Raw genomic sequence first — 27,500 nt, 5'->3', positions numbered from 1 at the left:
GTTGGTGACTTTTAGCGACTACACACCATGCGCCTTAGACACAGTAACCCCACTCAGTGACTTTACATGGTCTTCTGCTTCGTGGACGAGTTTCTGCGGTTCCTAAACACTTCCACTTTCCAATAATACCACCTACAGATGATCATGGAATACCTAGCAGGGATAACATTTCATGAACTGACTTCTGATTGCAAAGGTGGCATCCTATCACAGCACCGTGCTTGAATTCACTGAGCACATTTTTTCACAATTCTCTGTAAATGCAGACTGCATAGCTAGGTGCTTGATTTTATACACGTGTGACAATTGGTCTGATTGAAACACCTGAAATCAATAATTAAGAGGTGTCCCAATACTTTTGTCCATATAGTGTTTATACCAATACTCAATATTGCTAATTTAGAAATAGTTAAGCAACATTGTTGAGTCCGAAATTCTTGTCCGAAAGTTTTGCAAGTTAAAAAATAAATACAACCTCACGTTGTGTCATTCACGTTTACACACTGACTCCGAAACATTTAGTCCGTCATAAAATAAATTCGGATCGGGTTTGGTTTTCTGCGTACAAGCAAACGTCAAAATCCAGAACTGTTCAAGATCAATTGGTTCGTGGAAATTGTTGGTCTTGTTTTCAAAGTAAACTTTGAATTTCTCGGGATAATCCCACAGCGAACTCTCCTTCCTCTCTACGCAATCTCAGGATTGGATGGATTTTCTCTTTTCTCTTTCTTTTTCTCTTTTTAAGAAGAGAGAGGACAAACAAAATCATCGTCGCTGCTTGAAGACTGCATTTTGCATTGTTCTGCGAATTTTCTCACAACGGAATCATTAATATGCATCGGACTCCGTGTGCAAGGTTTCTGTGCGTGACGAAGTTTTAGGATGATGAATACAAAAAAACCCCAGACTGACTATAGCAGGTTTCTGTTCTTTCAGTCGGGCTTGACTTGATAAACACACTTCTGACTTTTATCCCATTAATCAAAACTTCAGACTCAAATTACCTGTTTAATTACCACTGATGACCTTAGAGGTTCTCATACTTTTATCCAACAAAGACATTTTTGTGTGAAATAATAGAAAGCTTTCTTTATTTGGATTCTTTTTATATAGTTATAGAGTTATATAGTTCATTTGATAGTATATTTGCATGGTTTTCCAACTAACCTTACTGTGAATGTTTTTTACAGGGTCAAAGAGGAGATGCTGGTGAAAGAGGAGCTGATGTAAGTTTCGAATTGTGGTTTACTGAAAAAAGGGGAAATAATTACTGGAGTTAAGGATAAGGATTTTGGTGGAAATGTATTCTTATCTCTCAGTTATTAGACTAAAAGGGAACCTTCTCTTATAACTGAAACACTTTCAGTCCTCCTCTTAAGACAACTCGATTTTTGCTGATAGAAAAAAAAAAATTCAAAAATGTTTTGTTACATGTGATCAACTAGTAAATGTTGGCAAATGTATTTTGGCTTGTATTCCAGTGGAAAATGTGGCCGTTTTGCGGTTTCTACTAAACGGTTTTCAGATTTAATTACAGTATACTTACGATGACATGTAAGATGTTGCTTTTGTCACTATAGTGAGGTCCGAGGAAAACATGGCTGGAATCATGAAAGCCAGTCATAAAAATTTAATTTACTGTATAACGCAGAATGTAATGGAATTTGGCAAAATTTGGATGAATAAATCAAATGTAGGGCTGCAGACTTCATCATATCATAAAGACTGATATTTAAATATGATTATGAAGAGAATAATTACATTTTTGAAGATGTATGCATTTGTTTAATTGCCACTTTTTTGTTGATGAATTTGTATTATAAAATACCGAATCCAGAAAACTTTTAAAAAGACAACAGGATTTCTGGGAAAAAAAGAAATTTCATAAGGCTCTGTTAACATTTGAATAAATTATAAATGTGTTTTATTAATTCAGTTGATTAGAAATCATTTCTGATTTAAAAAATGTAATTAAACCATTATAAAGGAAAGAGAGGAAATATGGAATTTGGGAAACATTAAACTAATTTCCTAGGATCCTAATATATCTTGAAAATGCTGTATGAAAATGAAAATCTCTGTGACAAGAAGGATTGTCATGTATTTCAGATTCACTTCATGGATGATTTTTCAAGGAGAAGAATGTTTCTGTCCCTAGGAAGAATACAGTGTAAAATAGAATATTATTGCAGCATACATAAATAAAAATTCTGTGAAATTTAAATGAGGAAAAAGTAAAAAAATTCAAGTAATCTAATCTATTTTTAAGCATAAAAAAAATTTGTGAATTTTAGAATGTATTTGACATATATGAAACAAACAAGTTTAATTTGTCAAGATTTCAAGTACTCATGTACTTCAGAAGTAGCCCATGTTGCATTCAATATGAGTGATTTCGTTGGACATGCTTAAATATTCACGAACCTAAGTGGCCTAGAGTCGAATAGGTCCACATATTTATATGTATATGTTACTAAAAAAAATGTGTGCAATTGAACAGGGGATGAAAGGTGAAAGAGGAGACTCTGGGAGACCTGGTGTTCATGTAAGTTTGCGCGCGCGCGCGCGTGTGTGTGTGTGTGTGTGTGTGTGTGTGTGTGTGTGTAATATATATAAAATGCACACTATTATTATATTAGATTTATGTAAAAATGTTACTTTTACCATTTAAAAAAATAAAACCATTAAAATAAATACAGCACATTCAATTTTATACATTTAGGAATTACAGGACTGGATGAAAAGATTAAATAAATAAAAATTAACACTTTATTAATTAATAATAAGAAACAATTTCTGTATCTGAAATTACACAATCAACCACAAGGTGAAGTAGTTTATTTTGCTTCTTGCCATTTGCAAGGCAAGACATTTTATAACACTTTTATTGCATACGGTAGTATTTTGCATATACAATAAAAGAAATAAGTAGAACATAACATTTTATTTTTTTATTTTATGGGTAAGGGTAAGAAACAAACCGTGAAGAAGTCCCAACTATTAGGACGATTAAGCCACACTATTTAACTCAGTGGCTCTTTTTTCAAACAGGTATAGGGAAATAAAGTGACAGCAAAATGTACTGGATTTACTACAAAGCATTTAGATTTTGATCTAGTGATTTTGCAGAATTTTACAGATTTTTATTGAGGTGTTTAGTCACAGACTAATTTCCTGTCTGTTTTAACACGAACTAACATCACATCGTATTTTGCCAAATCATACAGGTGTCTTTGTAAAGGCTATTGTTGTTTTGTAACCCAGTTTGTATATGTGACTTGTCTCCACACAGGGTTTGACTGGGCCAGCTGGGCAGAAAGGAGAGGTGAGCACATCTCTGACCTGAACGTACAGTCACCATGAGCTCTAGTGTGAGTGTGTTGAGCTGTGTTTGTGTGCATGTCAGAAAGGGCCAGCAGGAGAGCCCGGTCAGAGGGGCCCGAACGGCCACCAGGGGCTCCCGGGACAGCGAGGACAGATGGGACCCTCGGGGCCAAGGGGACAGAGCGGAGAAACCGGCCCCGCGGGAACACCCGGACCTGAGGGACGACCTGTATGTGTTATGATTCCTAATAACTGTATTGTTCAGTATGTGTGTGTGTATGCCTCTCATGTAAAATCATCTAGTCAATGGAGGATATAATATTACGATAACACTTTACAATAAGGTTCATTAACTTAACTTAACTACTTTAGTTAACATGAACTAAGAATGAACAATACTTCTACAACATTTATTAATCTTAGTTAATATTAATTTCAACATTTACTAATATGTTATTAAAATCAAAGGTATTTGTTAACATAAGTTAATGCACTGTGAACTAACATGAACAAACTATGAACAGCTGTATTTATATTAACATTAACAAACATTAATAAATGCTGTAACAAATGTATTGCCCATTGTTAGTTCCTGTTAGTTAATACATTATCTAATGTTAACTACTGAACCTTTTTGTAAACTGTCACCAGTATTGCATGGACAGTTGAAGAGAAACTCTTGGCGTGTGTTTTTGCAGGGCAGAGAGTTTTCTGAGCAACACATTCAGCAGATTTGCAGAGACATCCTTCGATGTGAGTATCCAAAATGATCTGGCATTTTTTATCTATTGTATACAAGTGAATCTCACACGCAAAAAATCCTGTTCAGGTCACCATCCAAAAAACGATATACTTTGCAAATATGTTTTATGTATTTTTCTTTTTAAATTAAGCCTTTTAAGGACCAAAATTATCTCTTAAAATTCTGAGAACAGTGAGGCTGTTTATACTGATATTATCGATATTGAACATTTTTAATCCATCAATAACCCTATTACAAACTTAGTGCGCACACACACACGCACACACACACACACACACACACACACACACACACACACACACACACACACACACACACACACACACACACACACACACACACACACACACACACACACACACACACACACACACACACGTTTGTTTTACTATATTAGTAGGACATTGCACAGACTTCCATTGATTTTATATCGGGTTAATGATATAGTTATGGCCTAACCCAAACCCTACCAAACCTACCCATCACAGAAATGTGCCTTTAACTGGCACAGATTTTCTTAAGGTTGAAATTTACATTAAATTGAGTTCATTTACTCAAGTTAACTTTATTTTTCCATGTATTGACTGAGAGCTCTCCTTTCCTAATGTCGAGAGGATCGTGAGTAAGCGAAGAGGCGTTGTGTGAGAACATGATGTTTATTATAGATCTAGACTAAATCTGCACCTCAGAGCGCAACTCACGTAGTTTTCCCTTAAATTACAATAGCACAGATTTTGGACAGATATTTGTATTGTACATTTTTCTGTAATAAGTCGTGTTTTATGTGACTTGAATAAAGTGTACGCCTAATATGAAATATAATAATATAGAACACTTTTTTTTCCGTTTGCACTTTTTTCCAAACCTAAATTGATTGATGTCACTTTGTTCGTTCTTGAAGTGAACATTTGTCTGGTGATATGATTGACTGTTTTTGAACAGCCGTCTTGATCATGAGAATGCGAGTACAGTATGAAGCGTCCAGTGTGTGATTCCTGTCTGGAGCCCTTGGACACAAGGACACTTTATGGCATTCAAATGGATGATTGATGAGGCTTCAAAACATTAAATCTAATACATTGACTCTTGTGAGGAAACATCTGATCACTTAATGAATTTACAGCCTGTAAAATCTTCAATGTGTTCACCATTAAACATTCATTTTGGAGTCAGATATATTTTGAAATTACAACAAAATAAATCCTGTTTTATAAGAGAAGCCACTGAGTTGTTTTATCTCTTATTTAATTTTATTGGTATGGTGTCCGCAAACAGTGATTGACTGTAATAAAACTAAAAGGCACTCAATGATTCAGAATCTGATTTAATAATAAATGCATTTAAATCTAAGCAGTCATTTTGATATAGTTTATTTCTGATAATTGTTTTTGCTAAAAGTTCTGAATGGCCTGTAAGTTAACTAAAGGTAGTGGCCAAATTGGCTGGTGAGTGAAAAAGTTCACACTTTAGTTTCGGTCCAATTCTCGCTATTAACTAACTATTAACGATGGCTTTTGCCTCAATAAACTCCTAATTACTGCTTATTAATAGTTAGTAAGGTTAAGTTTATGTATTAGGTGGATTAAGGTATGTAGAATATCATGCAGAATAAGGCATTAATATGTGATTTTTAAGTACTAATAAACAGCCAATATGCTAGTAATATGCATGCCAATACGCAAAGAATTGGACCCTAAACTGGTGTTACCAAAGTTCATTTTAAACGCTGAATGTATATATTTACCAGTTTTGTCAAAGACCTTCCTGTGTCTGATTATGTTTTGTGGTTACAGCTGAGATTCCTGCTCTTCTGTTGAGTAGTCATCACAATCATCACAGAAGCTGCGAGCACTGCTACACACGCGTGGGATCCCCGGGGCCTCCGGGGCCACCGGGCCCTCATGGCTCTCGAGGATTCCCAGGTTCATCTGGCTCTAACGGGCTGCAAGGGCAGCGGGGTTTACCTGGGCGGCCTGGTGTTCCTGGCATGCAAGGTACAGACATGCTTAACACACATCACTCTGTGTCTACGTCTACATTCATCCGGACACATTTGACAACGGCGTTTTCATTTAAAAACGCTCTCCGTCCACACTAGCAATTTCCAACATTTCAGGGTGGATGAGAAACTTTTGAAAAACACTAAATTAACCTTACTGCACATGCGTAAAAAGCTCCCAAAAGCTCACTGAGATGATACAGACTGAAAAATAAATAATAAAGACATCACGGCAGAATTTCTTCTGGCAGAATCATTTTATTTAGCAAAATATCTCAGCATTCACTAATGCGTCCAGGTCGCACTCACTCACCATTATATTTTGGTGTAAAACGGAACTGCTTTCATGTCATGTCATCTTTGCTGGACTGTGATGTGAAGAGCGTGTGAAGTAACATATTTTAATAACTGTGTGAAAGTGAAAAGCACATAACAGGCACGATACTGGTATAAACATGAACGTCTATGGGTTCAATATGCGTCACATGACTAAACATGTCACCGTTTTCACAGTCCACACTTCAACGTGAAAACAGCGTTTTCATAGGTATTCTCTTTGGAGAGCGTTTTCAAACTAAAACATAACAGTGTTGACAAGTCCTGTGTCTACAGCGCTATACATCATCTCAGAATGTTCACAGATTTCCATTGATTTATATGATTGCTATTGCTTTTCTATAGACGTGAGACGTCTCACTGTCCACTCTGGTTCTCCCTCATGGATCCAGCTCCTCTGGGACCGGATGATATGGTGCAGAGTAGTTGAGGCTACGTTTGTACGCTTTCCCCTCGATTCTCGCGGGATTTCTGAAGAGGGTTCGCAGGGACCGATTTGGTGGAAGGACCTTCTGTCCCGAGCAGGGGGCTCGATTGTTCACCCCCGTGCAGAACTGTGGAGCCTGTCGGCTTGGCCTCTGAGGGGCCCCAGCTCATAGGTACTGGTCTCTCAACTGAGATGGTACATTGGTATATTGCTGGAGTTCCTGCAGGAGCGGTTCACTGTAGGTCTATCCCGCTCCACTTTGTAGGTTTATGTGTTGGCCATAACTGCGTACCACTAGCCTGACGTTGTCATTCTCAGGTTCTAGTCAGAATGTGAGTCTGATACTGCTCCATTAGGGCTGTGATTATGGGGCATGTTTCAACCAAACCAGGAAAGAAAATGCCTCTGCATTCAATTGGATAGACCTACAACCAATCAGAGCAACCATCGGGGCCAGCTGATAAATTCAACTTTTGCCAAATTCCATAGGAAGGACGGCAAATACATCTTTCCCATCGACAAATGCCTTGATCGCGGTTCGCGGTTCTCTGTTGCTCTTTTAAAATGAATGTGTTGCCTACATCTTCTATTACTGAAGCGATGGCTGAATCTACACATCTAAATTCTCCAGCGGCAGCCATTCTTTGTTATAAACTAGTTCAACCAAGTGTTCTTTGGTGATGTGGATGATTACGTTGCTGTTGATCATCTGTCCATGATCGTTTGATCACCCTGACAATTTGATTGGTCCAAACAGCTTTGGTTTGGTCCAAACAGCTACTTGCTTTACAACGGATCAAGTCCAGACCGAACTCCCCCCCCCCCTCAAAAGTTGTGGGCAGGGCCAAGTTCGGCTGGCATCCAGGCTAGCGTACCACATTCCTTTAGGTGGAATGTCATTGGGTAGAGAACCCATGGTATCTCGTTTCCTCAGTGTTACTCTGAGGCTGAGGAAGAAAGGGTTGCGAGCAGCTCGCACAAGGGTGCCGACATGGGATCTGGCCATTGTCCTTCAAGGCCTTTCCCTGGCTCCTTTCAAGCCCATTGAGGAGGTTCCGGGCCAAGTTTCTGACTTTAAAAGCTTTGGTCCTCCTTGCTATCTCTTCTCTTAAAAGGATAGGAGATCTGCAAGCAGTTTTGGTTTCTCCCTCGTGCTTGGAATTTGCACCTGGTATGGTCAAAGCGTTACTTCGGCCTAGACCAGGCTACGTTTCTAAGGTCCCCAGTAATGTGGCTATATCTATTGTGCTGCAGGCCTTTTGTCCTCCTCCTCTTCAAAATCCTGACCAGGGAAAGAATAAGTGCCCAGTCCGGGTGCTAGATGCTTATGTCCATAGAGCTGCCCTGTGGCGTATAAAAAGTCCCCTGCATCAAAGCAGAGAATGAGCAAGTGGGTAGTTGAGCCTATCTCACTTGTTTATGAGTCGGTCTGACAACCTATTTTTCCATTCCATTTTCACCTATGTCAGTCCATTCCCACTCTACTAAGAGTATTGCGGCCTCCAAGGCCCTTATGTCAGGAGATGTCTGTGATGCGGCAGGCTGGTCCTCACCGCACACATTTGTTAGGTTCTACTCTTTGAACCTGGACTCTACACCAGGGTCCCATGGGCTCTCATCCTAGTGCTGCTCTGCTCGATTTCACACAGGACAATCACTTCTTGGTATGGTGGCGTTGACATAGACGTTCCCTCAGCGTCGTTTGACGCAGCGCGAGTTCCCTTGAAAGGGAACACCTCTGTTACGACTGTAACCTCTGTTCACTGAAGAGGGAACGAGACTCTGCGTCACATTGCCATATCTCCTACGTGCCTGTCAGCGACTTACTTCAGACTTTTACGAAGCTAGCGATGCTTGGTTTTGGGCAAGCTTTATAGTTTTCTGGTTCGTGATGTCACCTGCCTCTGACGTTCCACCACATCATTAGACTGATTTCACATTTGCTTCAAGACGTCATCACACAAAGCGTTCCTTCACTGTCAAATTGGCACAGCGTCTCGTTCCCTCTTCTACAGTCGTAACCGGGGCGTTTTCAAGCCCTCAAAATGCCGTTGTCGTGTAAATGAACGGCCAAACCACATAATTTTTTATTTGAAAACAGTGTTGTGTAAACGGATCCTACGTTTACCTGCATTAGTTCAGTAGGTTTTCTTTGTCCCTGTTCACTGGTTGCTGTGGTTGTGGTAAAATACAGTTATTTGTTGGTTAACTAATTCACTGCAAATGTTCCTTGTGTTCCTTGGCACAGACTAAACAGATTTGGAAGGGAGATTTGCAAAGTATGTTTGTCAGCTTAAGGCTGAATGAAAGGGATAGTTCACCCAAAAATGAAAATACTGTCATCATTTACTCACCCTCATGTCGTTCCAAACGCGTAAGACTTTGGTTCATCTTTGAAACACAAATTAAGTGAATGAAATTGAACTTTTAATGAAATCTCAGAGATTTCTGTCCCTCCAATCACCACTTTGATGGTTCAAAAAGTTAATAAAGAGATCGTAAAACGAATCCTCATGATTTGAGCGGTTAAGTCCACATTTTCTGAAGAGACACGGTTTCTTTTTATGATGAACAGATGAATTTATGCTTTTATTCACAAATAAATGAAACATTAACAGAAGCTCAACCGCACCTGCTTGACACACGAGAACAAAACTTATCGGTCAAAGTGGTAGTTGCGTAGCTTTCAACGGAGGGACAGAAATGTCTCATACACAAATGAAGATATTTTTACTATATTCTAATATGAATTAAAGTCTTACAGGTTTGTAACGACATGAGGGTAAATAAATGATGAACTAATTTTCATTTTTGATTGAACTAACCCTCTAAAAGCTTCCAAAGTGAAATTTGTATCAGCATACATTTACATATATTCATTTAGTTTGTTAGTTTTTTGTTTTGAAGCACAGAAAATTATTTTTTTCTGGCAATGTTTAGGTGATCCAGGAGAAAAGGGTGATAAAGGAAATCAAGGACGATCACAAATCGGAGACCCAGGTCTCCCAGGACCACCAGGTGAGCAGATACTAACCACCACTAACACCAATTATTAAACAGGCCATTCAAATTAAAAGGGTCATATACTTTTTTATTATTTTACTTTTTAACATCCACGATGCATAGCGTCACATTTTTGCATCACAATATAATCTGTGGCTGAAAAAAGCTTCCATCTGATTCAGATGTAGTCTTTGACAAAAACATGATTTCCTCAGATTTTTGATCAAAATGTATCTTTTTTTTTTAATGAAACTTCCCCACATTCAAATGTTGATAAAAAATAATGCATTAAAGGGATAGTTCACCCAAAAATGAAAATTCTGTCAGTATTTACTCTCCCTCATGTTGTTCCAACCCCGTAAGACCTTCATTCATCTTCGGAACACGAATTAAGATATTTTTTGATGAAATCTGAGAGCTGGATCACTCCTCCATACTAGTCCATAGGCTTCTTCAGGGATTGAAACTTGCCGGCCTCGAAAAGTTATTAAAGACATCTTTAAAATAGTCCAAGTGATTACAGTGGCTCAATCTTAAGTTTATCAAATGACGATAATACTTTTTGTGCGCAAACAAAAACAAAAATAACGACTTTATTTCAACTATTCATTTTCTTCTCTCTGGGCCTCGAGTCAGTTCACTAGTGTAATAGCGTAAGCTTCTGTGTTGTACGTCACACACATCACACACATGACCGGCGTCGCCCAATAGTGAGTCTACGTGTGACGTAGCTCTACGCTATAACACTACATTAACTGACTAGAGAGAAGGAAATGAATAGTTGAAATAAAGTTGTTATTTTTGTTTGTTTTTGCGCACAAAAAGTATTCTCGTCGCTTATTAAACTTAAGATTGAGCCACAGTATTCACTTGGACTATTCTAAAGATGTCTTTAATAACTTTTCGAGGCCGGCAAGTGTCAATCCCTTAGAAGCCTATGGACTAGTATGGAGGAGTGATCCAGCTCTCAGATTTCATCAAAAATATCTTAATTCGTGTTCTGAAGATGAACGAAGGTCTTATGGGGTTGAACAACATGAGGGAGAGTAAATACTGACAGAACTTTCATTTTTTGGGTGAACTATCTCTTTAAGCTAGAATAAAACAAGTTTCTTTCTTTTTTTTAAAGCCAGAGGCTTTGTTCTTTCTTTTGAAATATTGCATGTTGCCATGAAACTTTTGTGAAAATGATCAAAAATGCTGGTGATCACTGGCAACGTATTTTCAAAAATTCTGGCAGGATATTATAAGCAGGCATAATTATTTACATGGTGGAGAGTGGTTTAAAATGAGCACGCAAAGAGCTGGAATGCTTGTATTTATCATAGAAACTGTCAGAATGTCACTTTGACACAGAAGATCTCTTTGACTCCAGGTCCGATGGGTCCGTCAGGAGTGGGAAAACCAGGACAGGCAGGTAAACCGGGGTCACCGGGCCACAGCGGAGAGGAGGGGAAGAGAGGACACCCCGGGGAGCCCGGCCAGCCAGGAGTGTGCCATCCCAACATGTGCTACGCTGCAATGATGAGAAGAGACCCTTACAGTAAAGGGCCAAACTATTGAAAGAGGCAGACAGTCAGTGAAAACAGCGAATCTTTCCAATCTCAGGACGATCAAGAGTGTCTCACACTCATGGACACATGAAGTACCTCCTAAAGTGTAAATAATACATTAACACCAGCGATTGTCCACAACTCGATTCAACACTTGTGTTACTGTCACAGGTTGAGATGTGCCATGATTTATTCACGCTGTTTGTCACGAGGAATGAAACGCATCAGCTTGTGAAAAGCATCAGGTGTGAGGAGAAGTTCTACCTAGCCGTCGACTCGCTTCTTCCTCACTCTCTTGCTCCCTCAAGTGGCGTTCAACCATCAGCACCCCAGCGTCTCGTCGTGTTTATGATGCCAGATTTACTGTGCCTTCTGCATTTGTCGTGGGAGTTCTTCTGCAACGCTTCATGCCTTCTTTGTCTCTCTAGTTCTCATCCCTTTAGATATCGCTAGGGTTCCCAAATCTTTGAGACCAATGAATTTTCATGACTTTTCCTGGTATTTGTGATTTACAGGAAACATTTACAGGAAAAATCTATTTAAAAAAAATTGTAATTTCTAGCCTGTCATATTTTAGAGCAGAAAAAGTATATATTCACTATAGAAATGTCCATGAGTTTTCCATGAATGTTTAAGATTTTATTCATGTCCACACCTTTTCCAGCCCTCTGATATTTCCAGGCTTTTTCTATCTATCTATTTTAAATGTTGAAATGGTAAATTGAACAAATTTATCATATACATTTTAATCCGCCTCTCTCTACAGCAAATGAGACACAATTCTGATTTTTTTTCTTTATTTTACCCTTGGTTGATAAGGGTGTGTAGAAGAGTGTAATAAAGCACACCTTCCAATAAATGTATAATTTTTTTGTTATTTATAAGAACTGATATCAGTTACAGCTTTCTTATGTTTGCAGTGATTCTTTTTTTATAACATTCATGTGTTTGAATGACTTTTAATAATTTTAATTAAAACCTTTTTTATTATTTTTTGTTGCTGTTGTTGCTCTGTTGTTCTGTTCCAAAAACAGTATTTACTATGCTGTGAATGTGTACTATAATTTCCGGCGGGTGATTATCCCTATTTCTTATAGTGTCACATAACAGGGTCATAAATGAAACTATATAAAACCCCGGAAAATCTAAAAGTGAGGAAAAAAAATACTGTTGGTCCCCCATCTATGCCCTGCAATGGATTGCTCACTTTTTAATTGTAATTGATATATTTCTTAATGTTCTACTCTAATATATAATAGCATTAAACGTGTTCATGGTGAATTAATTGTTTAGGTAACAGGCAATCTAATCAAACTAGTCTGAGATTATGGAGTATTACTGTGAAATGATTACATGAAATAACACGTGACATTCAGCATTAAAGCTAAAAATTACTGTTGAAAAGCTGTTCTCCTGTGATTGAGCTCCAGATCCTGTCCTAGATGGCGCTGTTGCTCTTTCTTACATTAAGGATGTTCCCTGACCAGACTTTCCTGCTCCTGTAGGTCTTCATCTGTACCGGATCTGTAAGTGTCCTCACGGAGAGCTGATATTCATTAGATTTTTACACTACTGCAGTCAAAAGTTTGGGCCCACTCACTCTTAATATGCTTAAGTACAGCTGGTTACATCATAACAGTATCAACTCCATACGGATCCTGGGTCTTTCATCAGGAGCACCCTGGGTCGCTTTCTACACAGCATTGACCCAGGTATAGACGTTTGTCAACTGTAGTGGAGATTATACATATTTAGTTACAGGACTTTTCAGAGATGTTTGTAGTGTCACCATGACAACAACTTCTCTTTGGTCTTTAAAAAGGACTGACATTAATTTAGTGATCAAATTGAGCACTATTATGGAAATATGATAAAAACAAAATTGTAATTATCCTGCCAATTTAAATGACAATTTTTCAAATTCATTGCCATAAATCAACATCTCAGGAATTTTTTGGGGGGTTTCTAATCAAAATATGACTTTCTGTAACAGAACAGGGCATTAATGACATAGGCTACATGTAGAGACAGCAGGACTTACAGCATGTTCAATCAGGAATTTTAGAGACACGACAATTGAATATGGAAATAAATTATATATCAATATTCCTATGAGCTATTAGATATTATTATAAGAAATGTTGCCCAATCTTACTTCGATTACTTCTTTTATCATTACATGTTGCCCCAAGAACACAATATGCAAATTAGATACAGTGTATAGATACATTGTACTTAATGGGAAAACTAATCTGTGTGCTTTTTATTGCATAAAGTAAAATGGTATATCAATTAATTTCGTTATATCTTATATAACATGGTTGAGGATCATCTTTATACAAAGTTTGTGTTTTTAAAAAATCCTAAAACCAAAAAATTGATTGGTGAATGAAAAAAATATTTTTTTCCCAATAGGTGTCATTTGATGTCCTGGTGTTCTCTACAGTGGACATTGCATAACCAGCTATGCTTAACAAAAAAAAAAAAAAAAGGAAACTCTCCCTATTTTTTTCTTATGCTCTAATAACATGAAAAAAACTCAATTACTGTCCTTCACTAAATACTCAACGTAAAAATACAATTTTAGTTCTATAAAGAAATGAATGCGTGGCTACAATGTATAGGTTATAATCCTATCATAATCCTTCAGTATTAGCTATTATTAAAGCCAGCGTTTACAAGATTTGAGTTTGTAAACTCCCAGAAGTCTCACAATAGCCCTTTTTACAGAGAATGGCACTGCCATAGCGAACTACTAAGTGCACTCGATAGCTGTGAGTTGATATAAGCCATAGACCGAGCAACGCTGAAATAAAGCTGACAGGTGTTTGCCCGCATGGACTTCTCCTTTGACTAATCACGAAAGGTCTCATATATCAAGTGTCTCTCATTTCACGGTGAGCTTGCATTCATGCCCCAGGTCAACGATGTTTTATAGACGACCGCTAGAGGTTGATGCAAACCCTCCAGACTGTGGGACGGACTACTGCTTTCAGCACTTCTTCATGGATGTAGTCTTGTGTTGATGCGCGCACAACTTCACCAGTTCATGCACTGACTCCTGAGAGTGCGCGCTTCTGTTCACAGGCTGTTCTCAGTAAATGCACAGGGGAAAGAGTCCTTGTAAGTTTTTTCTTTCTCTCTCGTATTTGTTTGATGTTAAATAGTTCAATTGAGAATGCAACTGAATGACACTAGTGAAGATGTTGCCTAGCAGTGGCAATAGGCATTACCTGAGGCATCACTTTGAAATCTAAAGAGTTATTCTAAAATATACGGAGTTAAAGACTTGATTAGGCTAGTAAAGACACTGAAACAAAGTTATTAATGGTGCACCATGGAGAGCGCCATCATCAACCCAGCACTCGCTTGGTGAACGCATCATCCTGAGAGAGAAAGATGAGAGCGCCAACATTTGGACTTCTGTGGAGCTGTCTCGGTTTTCTTCACGGGGTTCAGTGCGGTTTAGGAGACAACCATGTGCATTCGAGCTTTATTTACAGGCGGTTGCGCAACCACGAGCGGCGCGAGATCCAGAGAGAAATCCTCTCCATCCTGGGCTTGCCGCACCGTCCCCGGCCCTTCTCCCCGGGGAAACAAGCGTCGTCGGCACCGCTCTTCATGCTGGACCTGTACAACGCAATGACGACCGACGAGGAGGACGCGATACTGGGGAAGGCGCTCGCGGGGAAACCGCGTAAAAGCGAGTCTGGAGTTCCACATGGATACTCGCGCGCCGCGCATCAGCCGTACCGCGCGACGCCACTGACCAGTCAGAGCCCGCCGCTGGCCAGCGCGCACGACAACAACTTTCTGAATGACGCGGACATGGTGATGAGTTTTGTCAATCTAGGTAGGTACAGTATATGCTATAGAATTAGGTGTTCCATAATGCTACAGAATGTTCGATAATAATATTATTTGTTTTTACGAACTATCAATTAAAATAGGCTACTTGGAATTTGGATTTCACTTTATTTTGATAGTCCCTTTAACACATTCTGTCGTCTATAAGTAACAGTGCACCTACATGTCTACTAACTCTCATTAGAGTATTAGTAGAGTATCAGACTGGTAGGTTTAGAGTTAGAATAAGTTGATATGTAGTTGCAAAGTTGCTTATAGTCAGTATAGTGTCTGTTGGAGGACCAACACAATAAAGAGTTAGCAGATATTAAGCAGAAAGTCTACTAATACTCTAATGAGAGTTGGTTACTCATAGTCAACAGAATATTCAAAAGGGACCATCAAAATAAAGTGTTACTGTAATTTGTTCCTCTGATCTAATCAAAACCACAGGGAAATTACAAATTTGAATATGTATCCCCATAGTTTAACTTATTTTGGTAACACTTTATTTTGCAGTGTCATTTTTACACTATTATACATTTGTATAACATATAAATTATGCATAATTACATGCAAGTAACCCTAAACCAAACCAAACCCTAATCCTAACCCTACAGTTAATATTACTCATTACTTAAATGTATAAATACACTGTAACAAAGACACATTCAAATAAAGTGCAACCCTTATTCTAAATGTTTATGCATTTATCAGAAATGTGGATGTTGCACATTGACACTGCTTACATATTGTGTCACATTATTAAAAAAAGTAAAACAACTTAAATAAACATTTAGCAGGAGTACATTTCTACAGCGTTAATGCCAGTCAGAGAATGATCAGATTCATTGCATTTATTTGTTTTATATCTGGGGTCTTATATACAGGACTTGTGAAGTTTTGTTTAAAACCTTTTTTATAAAAGTAAGACAATTAGGAAATACCAATCTGATATGTTTTTGACAGAAAGGGCCTCACGGTCCCAGAACACGGAGGTGAAACTTAAAATATGTGCTCGTTTACAGTAGGAATGCAATTACAGCCCAGCTCCTGATTTAAAATGCTCATTATTGATAATTGCCAGCTACCGTTTGGTTTGTCGCAGTATCACAGATTTAGTGCTTCACCAAGTTTATAAAATGTAAAATTATAACCTGTTGGATGAAGCAGACACACTGGAGTCTAAGAGTAAACACACTTCTTAAGTTTTGCTAAACAAACACAGGAAGAAAACCTTTAGATGATGTTCATTTGCTGGATATTGAAGTGAAAACAGCTTATTGAAAAAATAAAAAATGCTAGATTGTACAGGAATGAATGCATTATCTGAGTGCAGAGTTAAAAAATAATGCTATAAAATTGCAAACAATATATTGCACTTTGACTTCATTTGATTATATTGTGCACTGAAGTGATTGTAAATGTACATTAGAATATTATAGCAAGTTTGTCATGTTATTAAACACTTCCAAAGAATGTTGAATTTCTATGAATGTTAAAATAGCAGGTGCTTTTTTTCCCTCCATAATACTGGAATATAGTCCTCCGCATTTACCCTGTCCTTGAAATCCCTATAAACGGTGTATATATAGGACTGTATGGTTACTGGAAACTCTGAGGCAATTGCAGGTTCTAGAGAGAAAATAAAAATGTGGCTATAAAGAGTGTTATTATATCTGTATACACTTGCATGCACGGTACCGTAGTGAAACGAGTATGAAGCAAATTACGCACGACGTTTACATGCAGGGTTTGTTAATATCCTGTCGTTAGTAATAACTGCTTTTTGCTGTTATTTGAAGAATGCTGTGATAAGATTGAACTGTATACAACTTCAGTGGCTGTGACCTCTCACCTCACAGTCCATGTAAACTTATCGAGTGACTGTCTGACCTGAGGATAATTTGCCTTAATTACTTCCTGTTGTTAAGCAGAGGAAAGAGCTTGAAGAAAGGCCGCTTTTCCTCTAAATCTGCTAATCTGGTGCCAGTAGCTACTGGCTTTTTTTTTCTCTCTTGCTTTGCAGATCTAATTTACGCCTTATAGAAGCTGGTTTTGCCATATTTTTGTTGGTTCTTCCATTGAAGGTAATTTGTTCACAGCATAGAAATGTATACCCTGTATAAATATATATATATAATGTATATTTTTTCTCCATTCTGTCACCTGATGGAGTTTTGGTTCCTTGCCACTGTCGCCTTTTTTTCGCCTTCATTCGCCATTGGCTTTTGGCTTGCTTAGTTGGGGACATTTAACATTTAATTTTGAATTTAACAATACTATTACAACTTTACTTTCCTGTTATCTCTGTAAAGCTGCTTTGAAACAATTTGTATTGTAAAAGCGCTATATAAATAAAGGTGACTTGACTTGACCCGGATGAATCACAAAAAACGTGCATGAATTAGCTGTTTTTTTGGATATATCAGACAAATACAAAAGGGAGTTCAGATTAAGCAAAGTTTGGGCCTCAGGTACTGTATGAGTAAATAAGCGTATGTGTGTTGAGCTAGAGTCCCCATCATCACCTGAACTGCGCTCCATGTGTTTCCAATCATCAGGGCTTGTACAGCGTCTGCTTTTAAAGCACTGCGGCTCTTTCCATCTACAATCAGACTCAAGTGCTAAAAAGATTGTGGATAAATTACAGCCAGGGCTTGACATTGACTTTTTTTGCTCACCAGCCCCTCAGCATTTTCACTGGCCACAACTCTGACATCGATACCATGGGGGAAAACTTCAATATAGATATAGGCTATTTAATATTATCTCATAATTTTGCACCCGGGATATTAGTCTGCCGTCACTTTAAGACCTGACGCACCGATCCATTATACTGTTACACATACGTTTCTTTCAGTCTTAACTGACTGTATTTGCATGAATACTCATCAAGACCTGCATTTTGTCATTATTTTGTGTGTATTTGAATGTTTGTGCAATAAGCAGCAAAAAATAACAAAATGTTGCACCGAGAGGTGGCAGTATGTGTGCGCATTTTGAAAGAGTAAAACTATGTACAATACGGGCAATCCCACGGCAAAATTCAAACCCTGTAACAGCAGCAATATTAATCCAGAGCAAATGAAACGAGTGAGTGAGGAGAGGCGGGTTTGTGCGTAACTGTGTTTTATATTTTTGTCAACACTACATTGCACTTTCAGATTCATTTTTAAAAGACTACAATTGAAAAATGTATACATTATATATAAAATTCCACCGGCCAAAGTGGCTAGTATAGTGACTGCGTTACACACCACTGCTACAATGACGGCAGCCTTGCGTTTCAGTACAACATTTGTTGATGTTGTAGTTCATGGGTTTATAAAAACAGCTTGTCTACAATAGAATGAAAGGAAAGAAAAATTAGAATTAAAAAAATCCAAATATGAGTAGGGCTTAAGCCTCTGTTCAAAGATAAAAGCTGGACTCAAAATATACTTTTACTTTAAATGATGTCTTGAAATAAATGCACTGAATTAATGAAAGCATATCTGTGTATTGGCCGGAAAGCACGATATCCCCATCATCCTCTGTTGTTCATTAGCATTCAGGATGCTGGAGTTGAGTCTGGCCAGCTGCTGTAACTGTGGCCTGACCTCTGACCTCTGCGTGTTAAGTAACTGCAGACTTTCACTGTAGATAAACTATCAGAGAGGCCGAGCTGCGCTGTTTCACCGGCACCACAGCGCAAACACACTTCACACTGCGCTTCATAAGCAGTGCTGTACAAGGCTTTCGGCTACGGATACATGGAGTCAGTTCCGTTGTATGTTGAAGTTCAGTAATAACAACAATCAGTGTTCAGTTTCAAACTGAGATGTCCATTCATTTCAAAAGTACATTTTTCAATCAATCAGTTCTGTCATTTAAAAAATGCCTTCCCCCCGTAAACATATAGGATATCTTTTAACGAAAATAGGTAAATAAAAAAAAAGGATTTTATGTTGGAACACATTAATACTGTATACCGTATATATAAAAGCAATTATTTTCTCGATTGTTACAAAACAGCTGATGATCAGGGCTGATTATATCCTGTCAATCAAAAGGGGGTATCTCATACTGTGTGTGAAGAAAATCTCTCTTGTGTTGAATTTAGTGCTGTCAAAGTTAATGCGACTATAAAAGAGAGAAAACTGGCTTTGTTTGACCCTCTGTATCTCCTGTAGTTCAGGGTTGCCGGGTCCGTGGTTTTTCTCTACATCAAACATTATTTGTAACGCTTCCAGTGTTGGGGAAAGTTACTTTTAAAAGTAATGCATTACAATATTGCGTTACTCCCCAAAAAAGTAACTAAGTACGTTACTTAGTTACTTTTTATGGAACGTGATGCGTTACATTACTTTTGCGTTACTTTTTCTCACCTGCATGGGCTTGTTTTTTTGTTTTTTAATAACAGCTAAAACAATCTATTTTTGCCAATTGTTAAGGAATGAATAAGCCTAAGGCTGAAGGAAATGCATATTTACTACTGTACAGTAGAGGGCGCCGCTCAAACAAACCTTTCAGCTGCTGCTGTTCTTGATTAAATAACAATAGGATACAGGAGAAGGAAGTTCAACACTCTTATTTCTAAACCTAATCTAAAGTCATTTTTGCTTATTAGTATGGTTGAATTAGATCATTGTAGGTCAGCAGCAAAGACATTGGTTAATAAAGTGAGATTAAGTACATAAAGTATATTTGTGTAATTTAACATACTTAATTATAAAATATTTTGCACAAAATTCTGAGATTGCATTTGACTGTTTTTATTAATTTTGAGGAATACTGAATGTTTTTGTGCAAGTGAGATGAGTAAATGCATGTTCAATGCAAATGCACACAACACCTCACTTTATTTCTCTCAACATGGGGACAGGAGAGCTGTCAGTCAATAAATGTGAAAAAGTAACTAGTGTTACTTATTTGAAAAAGTAACTCAGATATTTTGTTGTAAATTGAAAAAGTAATGCGTTACTTTACTAGTTACTTGAAAAAGTAATCTGATTACGTAACTGAAGTTACTTGTAATAAGTTACCCCCAACACTGAACGTCTCACATCCGATAATCACAAAGAGCTTTGTTTTTGTTACTTCTGATAAGAAACAAAGTCTCAGCTTACAAATTCTGTCCATTTTATCTTGAAATTCAAATATTAAATGGCGTTTTGACGCTCTTAAATGTGACGTGAGTCTTTTCTTCCACTTTATTACAAGTTATAGCATGAAAAAACAAGCATTAACATCAATAAGTGTTGAAATATACAGTACAACTTACTGAAATGAATCATGTCTCATGTAATCTCTCAATCAGTGTTTCAACCGCAGAAAGACGTCATAAAACAGCTTGTGAACAATGTCACTTATCGTTGCATTTACCTCAGAAAGTTATCAGTGTTCACAGTTCATCAGTTATTTGTAAAATACCAGATATTAGTCAATTTACTGCTGATGATATATGTATGTGTGAATACATTTAAGTGTTTAAGAAAACTACCTAATGTGCAACTAAGTTGTATACAACCATTTCAGTTTTTTTTTACTGAAATTATTATATTTGAAAATAAATAGCAGGTCGATATAATAGTTTGGGCTCTGTTGTCAATAAAAACCTCTAATATTATAGTAATGTACCAAATGAGAGGGTTTCCTGTGTAGTTTACAGTATTGGTCGGGAGATATTATTTTCTCTATCATTATAATCAGAAAAAGTTTGTGTATCTCTACTTTACTTAACAAAAAAATCCAGAAAATGATCATGTTATTCACTGCTGATGACAACCTGGAATGAAAATGATGTAGTCTTGAAAACTGCACTGATAGTTAGTAACTATTTAGTGATTGTGAATGTGAGAGATCCCGCAGTCGGACTGAAGACTGTAGGAATGGTGCTTTACTGAACGTTCACAGGCCTGTCCGAGTGTTTGTTAGCCATCTGGCAGAGCAGTTTCTAGATATATGGAGAAAGCCTTATCTACCAGGCACTTCCTATATATCAAATATGTGTTCTCGTTAAGGTTTCTACCATTTCGGACATGTTTAAGAGGTAGCACTACATTTCTGACAGTGATAACCTCTCACCCACATGGCATTTTCTGCAGAGTAGAAATGAGAATCTTGGGAGGTCAGAAAACTTGTGATACATTGTTCACAAAAAACATGTAATTTGTGTCGTGTCAGCTTTTCTGTGCTAGCGCAGTGTGTTATTAGCGACGGCCTGTTTTTCTTCCCTGACAGCTCATTCATCACGGACACAGGGAAAGGCCTGTCCTGCGCTGCTACCTGTGCTCAATGCCTGGTTTAATGGACTGGATATTGCTTTTGTTGGTCGTCCAAATGTTTGGGCTAGGCGTGGAATGTTGACCATTTTGATGAATGACTTTTTAAAGAAAGCAGCTCTCGACACTTAACGTGTGTGTGATAGTCCTACAGTGCGAAACCAATGTGCAGCTTCTCATTGTGCGCTCTGTGTTTCCGTACAGTGGAGAGGGATAAGGATTTCTCCCATCACAGACGACACTACAGGGAGTTTCGCTTCGACCTGACTCAGATTCCCGAAGGTGAGGCGGTGACCGCGGCCGAGTTCAGGATTTATAAGGATCAAAGTCCCGTCAGATATGAGAATATCACACTCAAGGTCACCATTTACCAAGTCATCAAAGAATATCCAAACAGGTGAGACATTTTCCACATTTTCCACTATACTATTCACAAGTTAGAGCATTCAAAAGCATCCGCATGATCCTGTTCCTAAAAGTAGTTTTGTAGAATGCGTGGATTTCTTTACAGAACTAAATTAAAATAGATAATTGTGTGCATTTACACCTACAGTCATGCACTTTTGGCTTATTAAGGAGCCGATACAGAACAATTGCAATTGAGATAGCATTCAGCACAGATTTTGCCCTCCTTTTAGCTATAAATAATTCATTCTCAGGGAATTTCCCACAACATTTATTCAAACTGTCTGGATGAGTAGTGAAGAAAAGCGTTCTTCAAATCTGTTTAAAGAGCATCCCAGAGTGAACCTCGTGAGAAGAAACAGTTTGCAGAGCTGAAGAGCGGCTACTTTGAAGCAGCTCAAAGAGTTTGTTTCTCTTAGATCTATGTTTGTGTTGTCTTTGTTACATGTTCCCGCTTCTCATTTGTTGTCATAGTTACATTGTTTGATTGATTAGCCCCACCTGTCTCTTGTTTTCTCCCTCAGTTAACTTGTGTGTATATATATAGTCCTCTGTTTGAGCTCTTTGTCCGTCCATGTAGCTGTTTAGGTGCTTTGATTTTCTCTTGAGTTGGTTCTTTAGTTGGTTTCTCTTTTTTCTCCTTCATGTGCTTGTTATTTTGAGTAAAGTTGTGAAATAAAGTGACTGCTGCAAATAGATCCTGCAACTACTCTCATCACAGCAACCAACCTGTGTCAGTTTCATTGTTTTGCTTACTTTAATGTTATTCTAAAATGTAGAAAATAGTAAAAATAAAGAATTAGACGTGTATTTTGACAGGTGGTGTGGAATGGTCAAATAATTATCATGTTGCAAGCACTTGCTATGTACAAATAATCCGCCTATATTTTCACACTCCAAACACAAATAACTATGAAATAGATTATAACGTTCAAAAGTTTGGTGTTGGTATGATTTTTGTTTTTTTTGAAAAAAAAAGTGTCTTGTGCTCACCAAGGCTGCATTTGTTTGTTTATAGATATCATAAAAACATTAGTGTTGTGAAATATTATTAAATTTTAACTGTTTTCTATTAGAAATAAATAAATATAATTTATGTGTTGCTTGATAGTTTTGTGGAGACCGAAAGTTCAAAAGAACAGCATTAAATTGAACTAGAAATGTGACATCATAAATGTCTTTAATGCCACTCTAGATCAATTTAACATGTCCTTGCTGGAAAAAAGGATACATTTCATATAAAACTGTAGTGTACCATGATGTACCAAAACTGGAACAGCTACCAAGGTGTTTGAGCAAACTCTGTTTTTGTAATATATTTATTATAATTAATATCATTTTTATATTCATTTACAATTAACATTACACTTTATTATATTATATTATATTATATGCAAGATTTAATATATAAGCTTTTAAACAGATTAAGGTAATGTGTATTCTTTTGAGCTCTTTGTGAAACTATATAAATTATAAGGCCTATTTGTTTGATTCACTTGCATTGATATAGTCAGATTTATTCTTTCTGCTGCCTTCTCAAACTTTTGCTGCAGCAGCAGTGTTTATTCCTGCTTTGTAAATGCATTTGATTTCATGATATTTTTTTCATAATGATCTCTTAATCTTCAGCAGAGAAGTGAATTGCACGGCTCTCTCGTGAGAAGTGAGTTAAAATGACGCTCTCAATGTTCCGTGTGAATGGCTGTTTGTCGCATGTGTCACACTTTCAGGCACAAACGCTTCAAACTCTGGATTAAACTTGAGTAGACAGAGAACGTTTATACCGAGCATGGTGAGCCCATTGAACCTGATCTAAACCAGGCTGGATTTGTCAAGTCTAAACCCGCTCTGAAACTCAGAGTTTGTTCAACTAGCTTCATACAACAGGCCTCAGGTATAGAATGGTCCCTAAACTTTGACCAAGCGAGACTTTCATTAAATGACGGAGAAACATTATCAGAAAAAAGACCAATTTATTTATGAACTAAATCAAAATGGCATTAAACTATCTGGAATATATTCTGTGAATCTCAAAGGATTTGTAAACATTTGTCTTTAAATGTCATAAACGGAAATACTGTCAATATAAAATTCATATAAAATGAATCATGCTTAATGCATACTAATGAGATGAAATGATGAGAGATGAGATGAGATGTTGATAAAACACTTTTAAAGCCGAACAAAGCATCAACAGCTGTTTTTACCATAGAGTAACACGCTGAGTTTAAATGAAACCTGACTTCCAATTAAACCTGTAGGAAAGTCTCTTAAAGCTGGGCCTGGTCTGGGAAACACTTTAGGCAGGAAATCAAGCGGAAAATAAAAGCACATCCTGTTTACACGAGTGAGTCTGGAGTCTGTCTGGAGGTTCCCCTCGTGACGATTAAAACGCATGCGTCAGGATCTTTTAAGACTGTCATCTGTCACCATTGAAAAACTGACAATATTACGCATTGCCTTGGATTATCCGTCATGCAGTTAAATGTCATGGAGGAAGTTAAATACATTTGGCTGATATTAATATAGCATATTTTGGAACGTGTAACATTATTCAGGAACACAATGCTTTTACAACTACTGTAGGCTATCATATTTACTACAGGATCTATTAATATGTAACTAGCTGAATGGAAAGCATCCAGATGCCGGACTAGTATCTTTATCATTCTGAGTATTCCACAAAGAAGGATTTACTTTATGGAGTTTTAAAACCAAGGTTGGGGAGGATCTCGTTCATCTGATCCTGTCAATCATTACAGAAGAGTATATAAACATCTGCTCATTCATGATGATTCTTCCAGCATCTTCCCTCCATCACCCGTCTCCTGCCTTAAATCTGTGTGTTCATTATAGCTTTGATAATACACAGTCCGGTCGAGCGCTCTATTTTCTACAGCTAGCCAGTTCTGTTCATCTTTATCATACTCGAGTATTACATCAACGAGAAATATCAGAAGAAAAGTTTTGCATGATTTAGTTTTAGATCTCAGCTCTAAAATATTGTGTTTTACTATAATTTAATAAGTATCCATTAATCATAAACATTTGTAATGGAAATTAATTGTTCAAAAACACTAAGTTTTGTGCTAACACAAAAACCTAAAACTCTCGGGACAGCAGCATTTGTCCAAATTTCAATCTTAACCGTTCGATTTCATCAGAAACGATCTTAAAACAGGGCTTTAAGTGTAAAACGCGGAACTTACCCTTTAACTAAAATTAACACCGATTAATAAAAACTGTAAAAAAATTATTGCTCATTGTTAGTTAATGTTAGTGCATTAAATAATGTTAAGTAATGGAACCTTATTGCAAAGTTTTACCAATTATATTATAGACATTTAAAATGCACTGTAAAATGTGGTAACCAGCAATAGTGGGAATTATACCTGTTTTAACCCATTAAAATTAGTTTTGTTGCAATAAATGAACTCTTTCCCCGTCATTGATGGAATTTTCAGGCTTCCCGTGTTTTCACTGTTATATGGTAGGGGGCACTATAACACATCTTCTGAAAGACTAGAAAATCAAAAAAACAAGTAAAGAAGAAGCAGAAACAAGCCATAGGCCCAGTCCCAATTCGCATACTATCCGTCCTAAATAATATTTGAAAATAGAATTAGTACGTCCCAAATCGTAGTATGTTGAAATGAGTGTTCCAAACATAGATATCCATAATAAAGGCTAGATGCCTCGTCCGCGCTGCTGGCCAATGGAGGTCGACGTCTGCACCTGGCGGCCATCTTGTCACAGGCAGCTCGGTCACTCGTAACATTGTGTTTTAATGGTGCATGCACTTTTTAAATAACCATAACTTGCTCAATTATCTACCGATTTTCAAACGGTTTGGTTTGTTATAAACTTCAGAGATGTAGTTATCACACTGTATACTTATGAATAATACGTGTATAAATAAATAATCATCCAGAATTATAGCCACGTTGATAAAGTTTGTAAGAAACCAAACAGTTTGTTAATCCGTCAAGATTTCAACGAGATAAGAGTGATTGTGTTCCTGCTGATCACTCATCTTACATCAGGTACCACAGAGCCCGCCAGAAAGCTTGCCTGTGACAAGATGGCCGACGGTGATGACGATAGAGACTCCGCCGTAAGACATCTAGCCTTTATTATAGATATCTATGGTTCCAAAGATACCTGGATGGTCTACTATTTCCGGTCCGAAACCGAAGTGCAGATCGATGCGCACGCTAACGGCTAATATTTCCCACAACACATCGCGCGTTGGACGAGGATTCGGTTAGAACTACAAACATGGAGGACTACAAACATGGAGGACGCGTGAGTCATGTAGAGTTACCTCTTAGTAGAGAGGTTATGTAGAGAGGTTTAGATAAAGGGGTTTGAGTGATTATTTATCAATATCTAACCTGATGAAAATGCATTTACTCAACGTTGTCTACATTATATTGCATCTGCAGCAGCATTGTGAACTTTTGTAAAGATATGTTTAGCCATTACCTTTTTAAATGCATCATTATATTCAAATTGCAAACACACGAGGAGAGTCTCCGCATGAAAGACCCACGACTGACAGATGAACGTGCGACTACATTTCTCTCCGTATGGATAGGAAATTCATCCATACGAAATGGTTGGAAATCAAATTAGATTGAATGGATGATTTTAACTGTGACAAGATGATTGACAGGGCAGTTTACTGTTACAGGATCCACGCGACAGATCTGTCCGTTAAAGATGACGTGATAGTATGTCCCAAAGCTTGCCTACTCTTTTGCTACACACTCAAAAGTATGATCTTTTTCTTGACAAAAAGAGTACGTACTTTAGGGTTGTAGTATAAGTAGGCGAATTGGGACTGGGCCATATATTTCTTATGACCAAATAAAGTAACACCATCATCAAACATTCAACAGCATATTAATCAAAACTGACTAACGTTACTGAGTGAATTGTTGAACCCATGAAGAGGAAACGACTGTGAATCTTTGTGTTGATGGACTCGATCTACTCCATCTGTGTTTTGATCATACTTCTGAATCCCATCCATACGAAGTCTTTGACAACAAATTCAAATGTTCAAAATGTTACTTTTTTAATGAAACTTCCCCACTTTGAAGTGTTGATGAAAAGAGAATGCACTTAGCTAGAATAAATAGTTTTTTGTGTGTTTGTTTGTTTGTTTAAAAGCAGAAACTCTGTTCCTTCTCTTGATAAATTGTATTTTCAGATAATCATACAATAAAATATTCAGGGGGCCATTAAAGTGTTGTGAAAAATGTGAGTTAATGTATGTATTGTTTGGTTCAGTGATGTTGAATAATATTTTTGACTTGAATAAAACCAGTTAATTTAGATTTATTTCTTGGTCACCTCACCAATCTTTTCCAGCGTTGTATTGCTCATATCAATGTGACTCAATAAGGTTTGAGTTAGAATAGTAACTCGAGTCCTTCTCGACATCTAACGTATGGGAGATCAAACCTGAGCAGTTATTGCAGACGATGAAGAAGATTGCTCAGCCATTGTGGAATGATGTATGGGAACAGTTTTCCTAAGAAAACTATACAGCTTTGCTGATTTTCTAGGAAAT

The 27,500-nt window shown here is 37.4% G+C and overlaps 2 protein-coding genes across 4 annotated transcripts in view; both read left to right on the top strand.

The window, feature by feature from the left end:
- The window catches only part of col21a1 (collagen, type XXI, alpha 1), a 106,464-nt gene extending 94,069 nt beyond the window's left edge, over positions 1 to 12,395 (top strand). For both annotated transcript variants that reach the window (XM_077230326.1, XM_077230327.1), the window contains exons 22-29: positions 1,191 to 1,226; positions 2,501 to 2,545; positions 3,293 to 3,325; positions 3,407 to 3,553; positions 4,023 to 4,077; positions 5,881 to 6,081; positions 9,790 to 9,867; positions 11,228 to 12,395. In XM_077230326.1, coding sequence (XP_077086441.1) covers positions 1,191 to 1,226; positions 2,501 to 2,545; positions 3,293 to 3,325; positions 3,407 to 3,553; positions 4,023 to 4,077; positions 5,881 to 6,081; positions 9,790 to 9,867; positions 11,228 to 11,415 — 783 coding nt within the window. In that variant the 3' untranslated portion in view covers positions 11,416 to 12,395. The remainder of the gene's footprint in view (positions 1 to 1,190; positions 1,227 to 2,500; positions 2,546 to 3,292; positions 3,326 to 3,406; positions 3,554 to 4,022; positions 4,078 to 5,880; positions 6,082 to 9,789; positions 9,868 to 11,227) is intronic.
- Positions 12,396 to 12,718: 323 nt separating this feature from the next.
- bmp5 (bone morphogenetic protein 5) overlaps positions 12,719 to 27,500 on the top strand; it is a 54,992-nt gene continuing 40,210 nt past the window's right edge. Inside the window, exons 1-2 of one of the 2 annotated variants that reach the window (XM_077230328.1) lie at positions 12,719 to 15,258; positions 21,722 to 21,914. In XM_077230328.1, the coding sequence (XP_077086443.1) occupies positions 14,805 to 15,258; positions 21,722 to 21,914 (647 nt within the window). In that variant the 5' untranslated portion in view covers positions 12,719 to 14,804. The remainder of the gene's footprint in view (positions 15,259 to 21,721; positions 21,915 to 27,500) is intronic. The other variant, XM_077230329.1, reaches the window with a different exon arrangement.

This window comes from Siphateles boraxobius, unplaced genomic scaffold (genome assembly GCF_051911475.1).
Source record: "Siphateles boraxobius isolate OS27281-9 unplaced genomic scaffold, OSU_SipBor_1 142, whole genome shotgun sequence".
NCBI lineage: Eukaryota > Metazoa > Chordata > Actinopteri > Cypriniformes > Leuciscidae > Siphateles > Siphateles boraxobius.
Note: the sequence above shows the minus strand (reverse complement) of the source record. Positions and strands in the feature narration are given on the sequence as shown.